At 39.3% G+C, this 15,754-nt stretch overlaps 1 protein-coding gene and 1 long non-coding RNA gene across 4 annotated transcripts; both read left to right on the top strand.

Annotated features, from left to right (window-relative positions):
* The first annotated feature begins 363 nt into the window (after positions 1–363).
* LOC132608882 (haloacid dehalogenase-like hydrolase domain-containing protein At2g33255) lies at positions 364–9,182 on the top strand. Of its 3 annotated transcripts, XR_009570590.1 has the most exons (6): positions 365–882; positions 994–1,036; positions 2,740–2,800; positions 7,687–7,821; positions 8,490–8,710; positions 8,783–9,182. XR_009570590.1 is itself a non-coding variant. In XM_060322662.1 (5 exons), the coding sequence occupies exons 1-5, from the start codon at positions 546–548 to the stop codon at positions 8,652–8,654; spliced, it is 738 nt and encodes a 245-aa protein (XP_060178645.1). In that variant the 5' UTR covers positions 364–545; the 3' UTR covers positions 8,655–9,182. The 3 variants fall into 3 exon arrangements, 2 of the variants coding, with proteins under 2 accessions (XP_060178645.1, XP_060178644.1); XM_060322662.1 differs by having other exon boundaries at positions 364–882; positions 2,743–2,800; positions 8,490–9,182; XM_060322661.1 differs by having other exon boundaries at positions 367–882; positions 8,490–9,182.
* A 1,488-nt stretch (positions 9,183–10,670) lies between these two features.
* On the top strand, positions 10,671–14,414 carry LOC132608885 (uncharacterized). Its single transcript, XR_009570591.1, has 3 exons — positions 10,671–11,960; positions 12,047–12,226; positions 12,313–14,414. It is a non-coding gene; the product is annotated as an uncharacterized LOC132608885 (long non-coding RNA).
* Positions 14,415–15,754: the final 1,340 nt, after the last annotated feature.

Genomic DNA, 15,754 nt, shown 5'->3' with positions numbered 1-15,754 from the left:
GGCTAATATTAATGATTTTAATTTGAAAGTACAAGTAAAATTTTTGTTTCTCCAGTGTCTGCTAACTCTGTTTTTGGACAAGTATTATCAGAACTACTTACTCTAAAATAATAAGATTGATGACACTCACAAACTAACCAGAGAAATGATTTTTTTAGCCTAATATAAAATTTTCTTTAATTTTTTCGATTTAATTTGTAAGAGAGTAAGAAATCTCATTTTCTCGAAAGTTACTCGGAGCATAGCTCTAAATGTTTAGTAATTCTATTTTTAGTTTCAATGCATATTTATCTAACTTCCTACCAAAAAGAAAAGAAAAGACATTCCATCTTTGTATCCACAAAAGCATAAAAGCACTCATTTGCATCATGCTTCATGACAATCTTGTCTTCTTCTCCAACAAACCAACCGTAAAACTCATTATTCACTTCCACTTATCAATGCCACTTGTATTCTTCCTAATCACATAACCCATTAACATCTCTCTCTCTCTCTCTCTTTATCACTAACAAAAATATATTACATTACATTATCTGTGAAAATAAATGCAGCTTCTACTTTCAAGATCTTTCCTTTTTTTCCATCAAACAAGAACTTTAACAATGGCTACATCAACTTCCATTTCTCTTTCTTCAAAACCCCGTATTAAAGGTGTTGTATTTGACATGGATGGAACCCTAACGGTTCCTGTTATTGATTTCCAGGCCATGTATAAAGCTGTTCTTGGTAATGATGAGTATGTTGCTGTTAAATCAAAGAGCCCTTCTGGTATTGATATTTTGCATCATATTGAAAGTTGGAGCCCTGATAAGCAACGTAAGGCTTATGAAATTATTGCTGATTTTGAAAAACAGGGTCTTGATCGCCTCCAAATTATGCCTGGTATGTAAGATTGGGTAAAAAATTGAGTCTTTTTTGAGTTTCTTGAGGTTATGATGTTGGTTAATTGGTTTTTGTTTTGTGGGGTGTTTTGGTATTTTGATTTTGGTGCAGGTGCTGCTGAACTTTGTGGGTTTCTTGATTCTAGGAACATTAGGTAAGACTAAGTTATAGCTTGATATTTTTCTCACCTGCATGAAATATATGGCTTAGAGTTAGCATCTAGTATGGCAAAGTAGAAGTTGTAGAGTTTGGTAGCTCAAGCATTTTAAAATACAAATTGTCTAATGGGATTAAATGCGTTCAGATAAAATTCATATAGCTGAACCCAACTACTTGATTCAATCAAGCTTGCACCTTAAGGATAGAAGATGAGCTCCCACTTAATTTTCATTTATGATGTAATGTTCCTTGTGAGCTACGAGAGCTTTTCTCTATATTTAGTTCCCGGTAACCAGTTTGAGCATTTTCCTACATCAAAGTAGTTATCTTCACTCTTTCTAAAAAAAAAGTACTAGTTATTCCCCCCCCCCCCCCCCTCTCTCTCTCTCTCTCCCGCCTTTGACCATCCGTTTTGTAGTGCCTATGTCATGGCCTAAGGTCTCATGTGCCTAGTTTTGCTTGTTCAATCCCTATCTTTGCTTATTATTTGAAAAGTTGCCATCTTGCGGCGTGGGTAAAGTTGAAGTGCTTCTTAAGACTGCTTGAGGATGCAGATTGGCCAGGACTTCCTTTTTAAACCAAGAAGTCCGGTGTTTCCAACTTCGACTTGAGGATGCTCCTCTACCCTTCTCCAACTAAATACCAGACTTGGTTCACTAGTCAGGATCCATACTAGTGATGTATGCCTACTACACATTCCGCATTTTACTACCTTCGCTAGTGAACCAAAGCCATGAGATGCAAATTGGCCAGATTTTTTTTTTCTCCATTTTATTTGAGTATTTACTACAATATAATTCCCGAGGTAGCTTGTTTGGAATCGCTCGTGTATAAACTTCTTTTCCAATTTATTGGTCTTTTAGACTTCTGTTTTGTATTGTTTTAGGATGCATCGCTTATTTTTTTGATAAGGTAAGTATTTTATTAACAAATGGGGAAGTCCCCGTATACAAGCTGTCTACCAAAAGAAGAGAATCTACACCCAAATATGATTCTTAACAAAAGAGATCCAATTCTCTATACAAATAGGGACCTCCTAAGTACACCAAAAGGAAACTAGAAATAAAACACTACTTTGCAACTTTACAAAATCTTGCTCCACCCCTTCAAATGCCCTCCTATTTCTCTCTTTCCAGATGACCCACATAAACACTGCTTATTGTTTTCTCCTTTTTGACTGTCATGAGGATGTAGCCAAATTATACTCCAATTGTTGTTGGAAGACTTATCAAGCTTAATTGTGTTGTAACAGAATGCTTTCTTTCTTTGGATAGGTAAGTTTTTTTTGTTTTTTTCGAAAGATGGTGTTCTTTTATATAGATTCATCACAGGCCATTTGGATAGGTAAGTTGTGACAGAATGATAAGCAATATCTTATATCTGTCAAAGGCATCTTACATTATTTTGTGCCCTTCTGTTGACGGATTCCCTTGGACCACACTTTTGATTTGATGAGAAAAATGACATATTCCAGTTAAGCTCCAGAAGCTGAATTATCACAACTCTGATAAATTAGGTAGAAGGAAACAGTTCGCATTTCTGTGTTACCTGTTCTGGATAGATTTGATGTATGCTTCCCTCCTTTTGAAAAGTAATAATAATGACTCATTGTAATAGAAGAAGGAGATGTTATTTGACAGTTTAGATGTTTCTGTCACTTGGGATAATAATTTAATTGTTTTGTGAATTCTATTTCAGAAGGGGGTTAATCACTAGAAATGTCAAAGATGCAGTTGACTTGTTTCATGAACGCTTTGGAGTAAGTTTTTACCCTTTTCAGTTAAATATTGAAAACAATTGTTTTGGCATGAGTTTAATGTTGAGATTGTATGCTGGAAGCCAGTGAATAAAGATAATTGGACTTCCCTGAAAGAAAAAAAGCCCTGCTAGTTCTGTAAAGGGATGAAACAAGAATCATCACTGCATAGGAGAAGGAAGAGGAAGAACATATCTTCTTTCTTACACTTTAGTTTGAAGTAAAGGCAAATAGGAAACCAAAATGGATATTCAACCTAAATTTATGATCTTCACTCTTTAGCACAGTCAGAGGATCGTGAGTTGCTGAAAGTCATTGCCATGGATAATTGCGCAGTGTGGTGGCGGATATCTACGTTCTTGTAGAATAAAGGGCTGCTCAACTAGAGGATGTATGGTTCCCGTCACAATTTTGTTGCTCTAAGCTCCAGTACCATTTAGGGGAAGGACGTAAAGACAGTTGTTGAGCTAACAAGAAGCATGATAGCATGCTCAATTCATTTCTTTTTAGGATCCGCCTTGTGGCGACATAAAGATTTAAAAGATAATCAGACACTTTTTGTAACTTGATTTGGAATTCTATGCAGCTCAAACATGTAACAAAGTGAGGAAGTAAAGGTTGACAATATCCTCTTTCTTCTGCTAGCACAATTTAAGGGTACTATAAGACTAAATCTGTAAATGATATTTCAAAGAAAATAAGAGACCATCGTTCATTAAAAGAGCATGTAAACCTAGTAAAACAAATAGAAATACGTGTGGAGTCCCCTGAATTCATTTTCTCATCAAAAGTGAGAAAAGAACCATAAAAGGTTAAATTGATTTCTTGATCCTGTTTTGTCTGGGGTCTGCCATAGGTAGCTCACTAGTAATAAACCTCTGCAAAATCATTTTGAATAATCATGTATAGAGAATTGGCTTCAAATATCACTTTTGTTTCTTTTAGGACTCGAATATCACCCAACTATTACTATTTTCCTCAGAATATACTAAACACACAAAACTCTCCTTCTCTCCTAGTTGGCATGCTATCACATAAAATTCTATTTTTTTTTAATAATAAACTTATTTAACTCATTAAATCCATTTAACTCAACCCAACCCAACCCAAACCCATTTAACCAAACAATTAATATTTCTTCCTTTTTAGTTTGATTTTGTTTTTTTCGATCTATATATTGATACTCGTTTACTAGTTAGTAGTAGTATTATTTTAACACTATAACTGAATTCTAGAATTTTTTTTTGATTTTAACACAGAAAAACAGTGGACGCACCAAAAAAAGAAGATACAAGTACAGTGGACATATATTTATACGAGATATCTCTAATAATATCTCGTGCCAAAATTAAAATAGTTTTTTCTATTCCCTATAGAAAGAGAAATAGTAATGTTTAGTTAGATTAAATAATTGATAAGTTATTAAAGAGCAAAACCAATGAAATTACAGTTTGCGGGTTACCGCAAGCAACATCCGAAGAATTTTCTTTTGTTCTCTTTGATATTCTTACCATTAAATAGATAAGTTAACTTTGATGTTTTCTTTATGTTTTCTAATCTATTTAAATGGGTATAAGACATGAGTTGGTTGGTTAATGAGTTTGAGTTGGGTTGAGTAAAATGGAGTTGATGAGTTAAATAAATTTATTATTAAAAAAATAGAATTTTATGTGACATGAGGTGAGGTGCCATGGTGTATGTTATTCGCGGATGACATAGTCCTGATTGACGAGACTCGCAGCGGAGTTAACGCTAAGCTGGAGGTTTGGAGACAAACCCTAGAGTCTAAAGGGTTCAAGTTGAGTAGGACCAAGACGTATTTGGAGTGCAAGTACAGTGATGTAGTGCATGAGGCTGACGTGGAAGTGAAGCTTGGCACCCAGGTCATACAGAAGATAGATAGTTTCAAGTATCTTGGGTCTATTATACAAGGAAATGGGGAGATTGATGATGACGTCACACATCATATTGGTGCAGGGTGGATGAAATGGAGGCTTGCCTCCGGAGTGTTGTGCGACAAGAAGGTGCCACTAAAACTTAAAGGCAAGTTCTACAAAGTGGTGGTTAGACCGACTATGTTGTATAGGGCGGAGTGTTAGCCAGTCAAGAAGTTTCACGTTCAGAAGATGAAAGTGACGGAAATGAGAATGCTGCAATGGATGTGTGGGAACACTAGGAGCGATAGGATTAGGAATGAAGTTATCCGAGACAAAGTAGGAGTAGCCTCGATGGAGGATAAGATGCGGGAAGTGAGGCTGAGATGGTTTGGGTATGTGATGCGGAGAGACGCAAATGCCCCAGTGCAGAGGTGCGAGAGGCTGGCTATGGACGGTTTCAGAAGAGATAGAGGTAGGCCGAAGAAGTATTGGGGAGAGGTGATTAGACAGGATATGACGCATCTCCAGCTTACCGAGGACATGACCTTAGATAAGAGGGTATGGAGGACTCAGATCAGGGTAGAAGGCTAGTAGGTAGTCGCGTTTATTCTTTCTTGCGAGTAGCTGCATTGATCTTTAGTTTCTTGTCCCTTGATTTCTGCGAGTAGTTGTTTGCATAGAATGGTTTATCATGGCTTATTCACTTTCGTTGTTTTCATTTTCATAATTGCTTTGAATTGTTTGCCTGTATCTAACCTTTCCTATGCCTTTTCTTGAGCCGAGGGTCTTCCGGAAACAGCCTCCCTACCTAAGGTAGGGGTAAGGTCTGCGTACACTCTACCCTCCCCAGACCCCACATTGTGGGATTCACTGGGTATGTTGTTGTTGTAGAATTTTATGTGACATGGCATGCCAACTGGGAGAGAAGGAGGATTTTGTGTGTTTAATAATTAATATATTATGAGGAAAATAGTAATAGTTGGGTGATATTCTAGTCCTAAAAGAAACAAAAGTGATATTTGAAGGTAATTCTCAATACATGGGTGACCTTTTAGGGAATTTACTCTAAGGAATAGTCTTCAGACACCGTTCACTCCACGGCTCTTAAATCCATTTCTTGCTTGTTTTTTAGTGGTCTTGCAACCACAAAATTTTCTAAGATGCTCATGCCTTTCTATTGATATGCAAAAATCCTACATTTTGTGATGCAACACGTCGTTCCAGCATTTAGGTGGCCATGCACTTTCTGAGATATTGGAATAGTGGTTGATTCAATGGAGCTTGATTTGACTGGTCAAGCTCAACTTCGGTTCTGTGTCTGAGTAGATAATTACTGTACCATGTAAAATTTTGACAAATAGTAGGATGCGCTGGGAACCAGTTATCAGTGCCATTATGGGATGTTCTCAAAGAAGGTTCCGCTCAGGAATGATATTGTGGAGGAGTTTGCGTTCTGGATAAGTTGTGCAGACACCGGGAATTTAGGAAAGAAAACACCTTAGGCCCAAAACTGCAGTGACTGAAAGGTTAAAGCAAGGAAATAATACTGAAACAGTACAAAGCCTGCAATATATAGGTTTTATTACTTCAAAAAATTTGTCCCCGCTGTCTTATGTGTAACATTTTTACTTATCCTTTTAACATTCAGAAGTAGAGCCCCCCATGGCTTTGGTCTAGTGGTACGAATGCAACATGTGATGTGTGGGTCGTGTACAAGTTAGAATATTGCCCCAGACAAAAGCTTGGTATTTAAATGGGAAGGGGGTGGTCCATTATCTACCAAGTTTCGAACCGCATGTCACTGGCCCTGGGGAACTTTTCGGTTACAAAATGAATCACAAGAAGGGAAAAAGGAACAAGCCTTCCAATCTTTTCTGTGTTCAATCTGCACGGACGATTTCTGCGGATATTGTGTCTTTGGAAGTTTAAGATGGTGTTTGGATTGGAAAACAGTTTAGGGAGAACTAGTTTTTGGAAGGTTTATGGGAAACAGTTTAGGGAGAACTGGTCTCATTCTGAACTGAACATCTCTGGAAGGAGGATCTCTAGAATGCATAGTTGTGTCTGAGTCCAAAAATGAGTGAACAAAATACTTCTTTTTTATCCTATTATTTAGTATCTTTTGAGAATGAAAGAATAAAATCTCATTTGATCTAAATGTTCTGGCTCCTCAGAAGCTTGAAGTGTAGGAAGGAAAAAAAGGAAGCCTGAAATCTGCGTAGATTCTCCAGGTGTTTTACTTATGGTTAATCTTTTGAGGAAGGAAAATATGCATTTATTTTTATCATTGTTCTCTTGTTTTTTACAAAATAATGATTAGGCTGGATGTATGGAGTGTAGTTCAAATCAGATGTTACAGTTTCCTCTTTGGTTCTTGGAAGGCTAGTCTATTCCCTCTAAAGGGTGTTTGCAATTTTTCTATTCCATGATTTAGCTCAAAACTATGTTTAATACACAATAAAATTAGATTTCTCCAGTTAGCAGTTCGTATTCTTGATATGTGATGACCAAAGAAGGGAAGATTAAATAATCACTTTCTGAAAGCAGGTTTAAGGGGAAGTCTGCCAGAGATGCTGCTAAACTTTTTTAGATCATATCTCTTTATTTGAGAAGGATATCTTATTCATCTATAGTGCTTTTTAGATGGATCATTTCAATTGCCCTAAGCCACAAAATGAAAAGGATACAACAACAACATACCCAGTGTGATCTGGGGAGGGTAGTGTGTACGCAGACCTTACCTCTACCTTGGGAAGGTAGAGAGGCTGTTTCCGGGAGACCCTCGGGTCATAGCAAGATGAAAAATAGGCACAAAGAAAAGGGCAAAAAGGCTAGTTTTGTTTTGCAATCTCTTGCTATAAATTTGTTGGCTATTCTCATCTTTGGTTGACAAATCTCTCCATGTCTGCTATAATATATATGTCACCTCAGCTCATGCTGTTGATGTTTAGACTGGTCCTTATTATGTATACCATATAAAGTTTATGTTTAGAATCTCTTTTGGTGATACAGGTGAAATTTTCTCCTGCACTGAGCAGGGAATATCGCCCTTACAAACCTGATCCAGCTCCATTGTTGCATATTTGTTCAACTTGGGAAGTTCAACCTGATGAAGTAATGATGATCGGGGACAGCCTTAAAGATGATGTGAGTTCCGCTCTCTTGCAAATAGCTTGACTAAGTTTTCATCTAAATTCATAGTGGTACTAATGAGCATTTTGACTTGATATTACTTTGTACTTGGCATATGCCAATAGAATAATGTTCTAGTTAGTAATCGTAGTATTTCTTCTGTAGTTCCTTGTCCGTCCGTTTATGTTACTATCTAATCACTTAGCATTTTATTTTATTGTAGTTATTGTTCCTTTTCTTTTTGACCCGCTTTGATATTGCTTTATCTTTTTTCCAAATTGCTTTGAATTGTTTTTCCTTGAGCCGAGGGTCTTATTGGAACCAACCTCTCTACCTTCCAAGGTAGGGGTAAGGTCTGCGTACACTCTTCCCTCCCCAGACCCCACTTTGTGGGATTACACTGGGTATGTTGTTGTCGTTGTTGCTGTTGGTATCGAGTTAGCATAGTTCCTGCATCGTGACACTCGAACTCTTTCCTGGCTATTTTCCTGCTTGAATTACTTCTACTTTTGCTTTATTCTTTGTAGTTCTTAGCATACGAGCTTTTCCTCTCACCTCTAAGTAGTTGCTTTTATGCTTTATGTAGCCTTGTGGATTTTTTTTCCTTTCATGCTCGTCATTAGAAAGTCATGATAAAATAGGTGTTGTGACTTGTGATGAAAATTTGGTGGTTTGATATTCAGGTTGCTTGTGGCAAACGAGCTGGAGCTTTTACTTGCTTACTCGACGAAACAGGAAGATATGATGCTCCAGAATATGCAAACGTCGAACACAAACCAGACTATAAGGTGTCTTCTCTTGTTGAGGTTCAGTCACTGTTAGAAAGAGATTTTGAGCTGACATCTTGATTTCTCAAATATTTGGAACTCCTGCCTGCCTGAGCAGCGAGATATGGTTTACCCTCGTAAGCCTCCACATAGTGTTTGTGCATGCATGTTTCTTTTGGCTACTGTAGGCTTATAGTTATTAGATGCAGCTTTGCTCAAGGGAGCGGATCTTTGAGATGGCAACGAGGTGTTTGTTTTTTCAAGCCAAAATGGGGAAGATTAGTTTTTGTTTGCTCTTGGTGCTACTGGTGATTTGCAGAGGCGATTGCTTTTTATGACTAGCCAGGTTAGTTAGGGTGAACTGTAGGCAGGGCATATTCATGAGACTATAAATGAATTTTGAATGTAGTGTTCTTGTCACCTATTTGCTCCTGATGGAACTTAGGTAGCACAGCTCTTCCAAGTGATCACCCTCTTATTTCTTCTTCGAATTCCAACGATTTATCAATGTAGTAGCTAGATTCCATAGGATTAATTGTACTTGTCAATGCAAAGTTTTTCTTTATATTTGAGAAATGAGACCAAACTGGTCTGAGAGTTATTTGATCAGCTTCTATAATTGTTTTTCAAAATTTCCTAGTCCATTTCATCAATTTCAGCAGCAGATCAAATTGCATAGTTCATGTGTACATTGGTGAATGGACTCTTAGAGCTTTTCGTAACTTTCTTGGGAGTCATTCCTTTTAATGAGCCTGTTCCATAACTTGTTTCTGACATGATTTGGACGTCCCTTTGCTGTTGTGGTGGTGGAGTTATTTTCAGGGTAAGCGTAGTAAAATATTCATCTTTTATCTTTGTGATCTTTTCTTTTGTTTTGTTCTTCTGTTTTTGGGCTGAATTTAATTACTGATGCAGTGTTATAATGGTGAGCTATTGCAGCACAGAAGGCATCTATCTTCATGTTTGCCATCTTATTCAACCTGAAAGAGTGTACTTAAAACATAAGATACAAATGGGTGGATCATTTAGTCGAATTCAGTTAGCAGTAAACATTTTGTGTTATATTGAACTAGAAGTGAACCACTTTTCAGTATTTAGAGGACTATCAGTGGGAGGACTATATTGAGTTCTACAACATACCTCCTTTTTTATTTTTATTTTTTTTTATTTTTTTTAACTAGGAACTATACTTGGCCCTTTTCTCCACTCACTCACTACCCATCTTTTTTGGGACCCTTTGGTTCGCCTGCAAGTTAAATGGGAATTATAATGCATAGAATACAACAACATATCCAAAGAAATCTCACAAAGTGGGTCTGGAGAGAGTAGAGTGTACGCAAACGAGTCCGCGACTTTTCTAGCACAAAAAAAAAACACAAAAATAGGTTTTCGTGCGTGAAAGGACCAAACTGCACATATTGAACTAGGTCACGCACGAATTTAGTGCATGAATGGGGGCAACAAAAAGCCACCCCGTCCTTCCCCACCACAGACCCGACAGTGAAGCCCCACCCTCCATTAACGGCAATTTCAGGTGGTCCTGAAGCCCGAAATCGCTATTTTGTTGTTGTTTTTCAATCCAAAACTCAATATTCTTGGTATATTGAAGTGCAAGAACAAGTCTAAGGTTAGATTTTGGAATAGAGCGGCGCAGAGCTCATTTTGAAAACTCAAAAACACCTTCATTCTAGGTATTTTACTATGAATTTTCTATTATATCACCTTAGGTGTGTGGGAGGGGATTGCGCTTTTTTTTTTGCATGTTATTGGGCAGTCCATGGTGACTGCCCCCCCCCCCCCCCCCCTTTTTTTTAAATTTGTTTATCTATTGTTAATTTGTTAATTATTTATTACTTGTTTATTTAGTATTTGTTAATTGTTCAATTAGCGACTTAAGTATTTATTAATTGTTAGACTAGCTATTTCAATTGTTAGACTGACTAATTATTTATTTAGTTTTTGCTAAGCCAATTGTTTATTTGTTAATAATTTCTTAATTGTTTCATTAGTTAATTAATTGTTTATTTGTTAAATATATGATAATAATTTATTAATTTTTTGATTAGTTACTTAATTGTTTATTTATTAAATATATGATAATAACTTGTTAATTATTTGATTAGTTAGTTAATTGTTTATTTATTAATTATTTATACTAATTGTTAATTATTTGACTTATTAATTTTTAATCTTTATATTTTAGAATTGAAAACCCTTAGTTTAGGATTCATAACCCGTAGCTTAGGATTGAAAACCCTTAATATAATTTTCGATAAAAGATTACATAACTAATATTACTTGTTAATGATTTATTTAAAATACGTAAAACAGATGGGTCACCACAATCCTCAATAAAATTTTCGATAAAGGATTACATAACTAATATTACTTGTTAATGATTTATTTAAAATACGTAAAACAGATGGGTCACCACAATCCTTAATAAAATTTTCGATAAAAGATTACATAACTAATATCACTTGTTAATGATTGATTTAAAATACGTAAAACAGATGGGTCACCACAATTCTTAATAAATTTTTTGATAAAAGATTACATAACTAATACTACTTGTTAATGATTGATTTAAAATGCGTAAAACAGATGGATCACCACCCTCTTGATCCGGGGCCCTTCGACCGAGAGTTATTGTATCTTCAGCCCGAGCATAGGTCGCAACATATATGGACATCCGACCTGCAGCCTGAGTCTCAGGTCCGTACCCGGTTAGGGGACTCAGCATGGGAGATCTTAGCTGCTCGCCCCCCACATCCTCGTGTCCTAGATATACTACGTCGGGGCGGTATCTACCGGTGCGTCGAAGTTGGTCGGATACACCACGATACGTCGCTAGTGACGGCATTGATTGAGAGGTGGCGACCAGAGACGTACACATTTCATCTCCGCACCGGTGAGGCTACCATTACCCTTCAGGATGTGGAGGTCATTTATGGGCTACAAGTTGATGGACGCCCATTGTATATTAAGGAGCCTCCTGTGCTGCCGCCTTACCGAGATGAGTTGACTAGGCTCGCCGGTTTCGCGGCTCTGGACGGTCACATTTCCGCCCAGAGTCGGCTTTTGTTATCGGCCCTTTACGCTCACTTGCGCCTCACAGACATGCAACATTCGATTGGAGAGGACACGCCTCAGGCTGATGTTGACCGACGCGCGCGTCTATACCTACTCATCATATTCGGGGCCATCCTGTTCCCGAACACTTCGGGTTCGCATTTGAGCTTGAGGTATCTTCGGTATATCGACGATCTCGCCGAGATAGAATGTTATAGTTGGGGCGCTGCTGTGCTGGGCTACATGTATTGAGGATTATGCCGATGTTCTATGGGCACGAGGGTAGAGGTCCCTGCATTTTGCTTGCTCCTTCAGGTAATATATATAAGTGTGTAATTAAACACAAAATGTATTTTTTTAAAACGACGACTGATAAAATATTTTTTAAATGACTATATCAGATATGGGTGTGGACTAGGTTGAGACATTTTCAGCCCATACCAGCTGACCCTCCCGCTGACTATCTTACTGTGCTGATGCCATACGCGCGGAGATGGTCGCGAGGCGTTCGCTGACGTGCGGAGACGCATCACAGCTTTCTCCCGTTTAGGGATCAGCTAGACTGCATGACGACGCAGATGGTATGTTCATATTTTGGATCCACATGCTAGACCACATAGCTACTATTTTAGTCTTTTATTGTTAACTAGTTCAATTCTTTTTACAGGCTTTCATATGGACGCCGTATGATCATATTTTGGATGAGCTGCCGGCGTTTTGTAGGGCTGGTCAGCACATGTGGATGTCGCGGTGTCTATTGATACATATGGATATCGTTGAGTATCACGCGCCCGACCGCGTGTTACGGCAGTTTGGGTATGTACAGAATATACCCGCGGCTACGGTTTGGGAGCATGACCACTATGCGAGGGACGAGCGTGCGGGCGTCGATGATGCATGGCGACTCTATATGCAGCAGCAGGTCCAGAGTTGGGATGTGAGGATGACGAGCCTAGCGGTGGTCGGACATGACACTCCGATCCATGTGTAAATTGAATGGTACATGCAGATCACTCGCATCATTATTGCCAACCTCTCTAGGCATCGTCCAGATGGCCTAGGATATGTAGCTCTCGCAGGAGTGTACGAGGCGCTGGTACGGACCGTTTAGACGATGCGCTATGAGAGCACTATCCGTACGGAGGCCCCCGAGACAGCGGAGTATGCAGCACAGATGATTGAGCTTGCCGAGACTGGTATGAGACAGGCACATGACTTTGCGCGTCTCCATGAGCGTGTGCCCGCTGCCCCACCTGGGGCAGCAGGTGGTCGTGGTCGCCGAAGAGTTGGTGGTCGTTGTAGAGGTGGTAGGGCTGGCAGAGGTGACAAGGCTCCGTCGACTTCAGAGATTCCGCTGAGTTTTTATCAGCCGGCGACTACAGATATCCCATCGACTTCTCATTCCAGGCCGTTGACTTCACAGACGCCTCTGTATACGCCGGAACCTTTTTCAGATTATGTGACCTGGCCTTCATTTCCATATCCAGTAGTTCGTGATCCACAGGGTGAGCGGCCGGTTCGTGATCTACAGGGTGGCCTACATCTGCACTTCGACGACTCCATGTTTGAGGACTTCATATTTGATACGGCACCATCTGCATCTCCTGCACCGGAGGCTGCTCAGGAGCCTTCTCACCAGGCATTTCAGGAGGCCGTCGACACACAAGTTTGATTTTTACACTAAAATAAAATAATTTATTAATTATTTGTTTATTTCAGGTTAAATCTAATCTAAATTATTTATATATTATTTCAAGTTCATTCTGTTAGGTGTGGAATTGGCCAAACAAGTCAATTCTTTTGTTCACATAGTCGTGATGTAAGCGCTTACCTCATAATAGTTGTGATGTAAGCGCTTACCTCATCATAGGAAATTCATTCCTATAAATAGGTAGCTTATGGTTCATTTGTAAGATATCATCAAGATCATTTGCTAAACACATCCCAAAGAGAGAGAAAAAAAAAATCTAAGAGAAATACTCTTAGTGAAAGGCCTAAGTAAGAGAAGGTCTTTGAGAGAATTTTCTGTGGTAAAATTCTTGAGTGTAATTGGGATTGGGGTTGTGAGGTTGAGTGTTGTAAACACTTATAATATTTCTTCTTTAATAAGATCTGCAGCAGCAACGTGGACGTAGCTCTCACATTGAGGGTGAACCACTATAAATCTGTGTGTGCTATTTATTCTTCGCTTACATCACGGCGTAAGTAGGTTCTGTCTAAGGAGGTTGGTATTTAAGTGGTCCAGCTGTGACCCTCCAATCTTTCGTGGGAACCTGCTTACAAAGGTCGGATTTGGGATTCAAATCCTAACAACTGGTATCAGAGCAACAGGTTGTGTTGTGATTTAGAAACGATGGGAGGCGAAGATGGTACGACGCACGGCATCGGTAAATTCGATGGTGCAGACTTTGCGTTCTGGAGAATGCAAATTGAAGATTATTTATATGGCAGAAAGCTTCATGAACCTCTGAGTCCGAAACCAGAGGAGATGAAGCAAGCAGATTGGAATCTCCTCGACAGACAAGTTCTGGGAGTCATTCGGCTGACGCTGTCAAAGAACGTTGCTCACAATGTGGCAAAGGAGAAGACCACTGCAGATATGATGAAGGTATTGTCTGACATGTATGAGAAACCTTCGGCAAATAATAAGGTATTTCTCATGAAGAAACTATTTCATCTAAAGATGATGGAAAATGCTCATGTTGCTGCACACGTAAATGAATTCAATACCATTGTAAATCAATTGTCATCGGTAAAAATTGACTTCGATGATGAAGTGCAAGCTCTAATTTTGTTGGCATCCCTACCAAATAGCTGGGAGCCAATGAGAGCAGCGGTTAGCAATTCTATCGGCAGTGGCAAACTAAAGTTCAACGATGTTAGGGATCGTATCCTTGCTGAGGAAGTGCGCAGGACAGATTCTGGAGAGGCATCGACGAGTTCTGCTTTTAATGTTGAAAACAGAAGCAGAAATTATGACAGAAACTACAACCGAAATAGGGGCAGATCGAAGTCAAGGAATGGCAGGGGTCAATCCAGACCAGGACGAACATTTGAGTGTTGGAACTGTGGAAAACCAGGTCACTTCAAGAAGAACTGCAGGGCGCCGAAGAAGGAGGACAACAAGGGGGCTGGAATCAATGCTGCTACGGAAGACATTGGCGATGCGTTGTTGTTATCGGTTGACAGCCCGATAGACTCTTGGGTGCTTGATTCAGGAGCGTCCTTTCATACCACCCCACATCATGATATAATGACAAACTACGTGGCTGGGAATCTCGGCAAAGTTTATTTAGCCGATGGAGAGCCGCTGGATGTTGTTGGCACGGGAGACATTAATTTGAAGATGTCAAATGGATCCTCGTGGAAGATTACTAAAGTTAGACATGTTCCCAAGCTGATGCGAAACCTGATCTCAGTAGGTCAGCTTGATGATGAGGGATATGATCTCAACTTTGGTAATGGGTCTTGGAAGGTGGCGAAAGGAGCTATGGTAGTTGGCCGAGGAAAGAAGATTGGCACTCTCTACATGACGGCTAACTGTCGTGATACTGTTGTTGTGGTTGACAACACAAAGAAGACAGATTTGTGGCATTGTCGGCTGGGGCATATCAGCCAGAAGGGGATGAAGCTGTTGGTGACAAATGGTTTAATTCCGGAGTTGAAGACGGTGGACCTTCATACGTGTGAGAGCTGCATTCTCGGAAAACAAAAGCGAGTAAGCTTCTCAAATGCAGGCAGGGAATTGAAGGTCGAGAAGTTGGAATTGGTGCACACAGACGTGTGGGGACCTACCATTGTCCCCTCCCTTGGAGGATCACACTACTACGTGACCTTCATTGATGATTCAACCAGGAAGGTATGGGTTTATTTTATGAAAAATAAATCTGATGTGTTTAGTGTATTCAAAAGATGGAAAGCCATGGTCGAGAATGAAACAAACCTCAAGTTGAAGTGTTTGAGGTCCGACAACGGCGGAGAATACACTGATGGTGATTTCAAACGGTACTGTGCCGATAATGGGATCAAGATGATGAAGACTATTCCTGGAACACCGCAACAGAATGGAGTAGCCGAAAGAATGAACCGAATGTTGAACGAGCGTGCTC

This window comes from Lycium barbarum, chromosome 9, assembly GCF_019175385.1.
Source record: "Lycium barbarum isolate Lr01 chromosome 9, ASM1917538v2, whole genome shotgun sequence".
In the NCBI taxonomy this organism is placed as follows: domain Eukaryota; kingdom Viridiplantae; phylum Streptophyta; class Magnoliopsida; order Solanales; family Solanaceae; genus Lycium; species Lycium barbarum.
This window is presented reverse-complemented; position numbering and strand designations above follow the sequence as displayed.

What these genes read in the sequence shown, in the direction of transcription:
- LOC132608882 (XM_060322661.1), top strand. Translation starts at nt 546, where the DNA reads ATGCAGCTTCTACTTTCAAGATCTTTCCTTTTTTTCCATCAAACAAGA. An exon ending in CTTGATTCTAGGAACATTAG is followed by an intron (nt 1,037 to 2,739) that starts GTAAGACTAAGT and finishes ATTCTATTTCAG; the next exon opens with AAGGGGGTTAATCACTAGAA. An exon ending in GGGACAGCCTTAAAGATGAT is followed by an intron (nt 7,822 to 8,489) that starts GTGAGTTCCGCT and finishes TTTGATATTCAG; the next exon opens with GTTGCTTGTGGCAAACGAGC.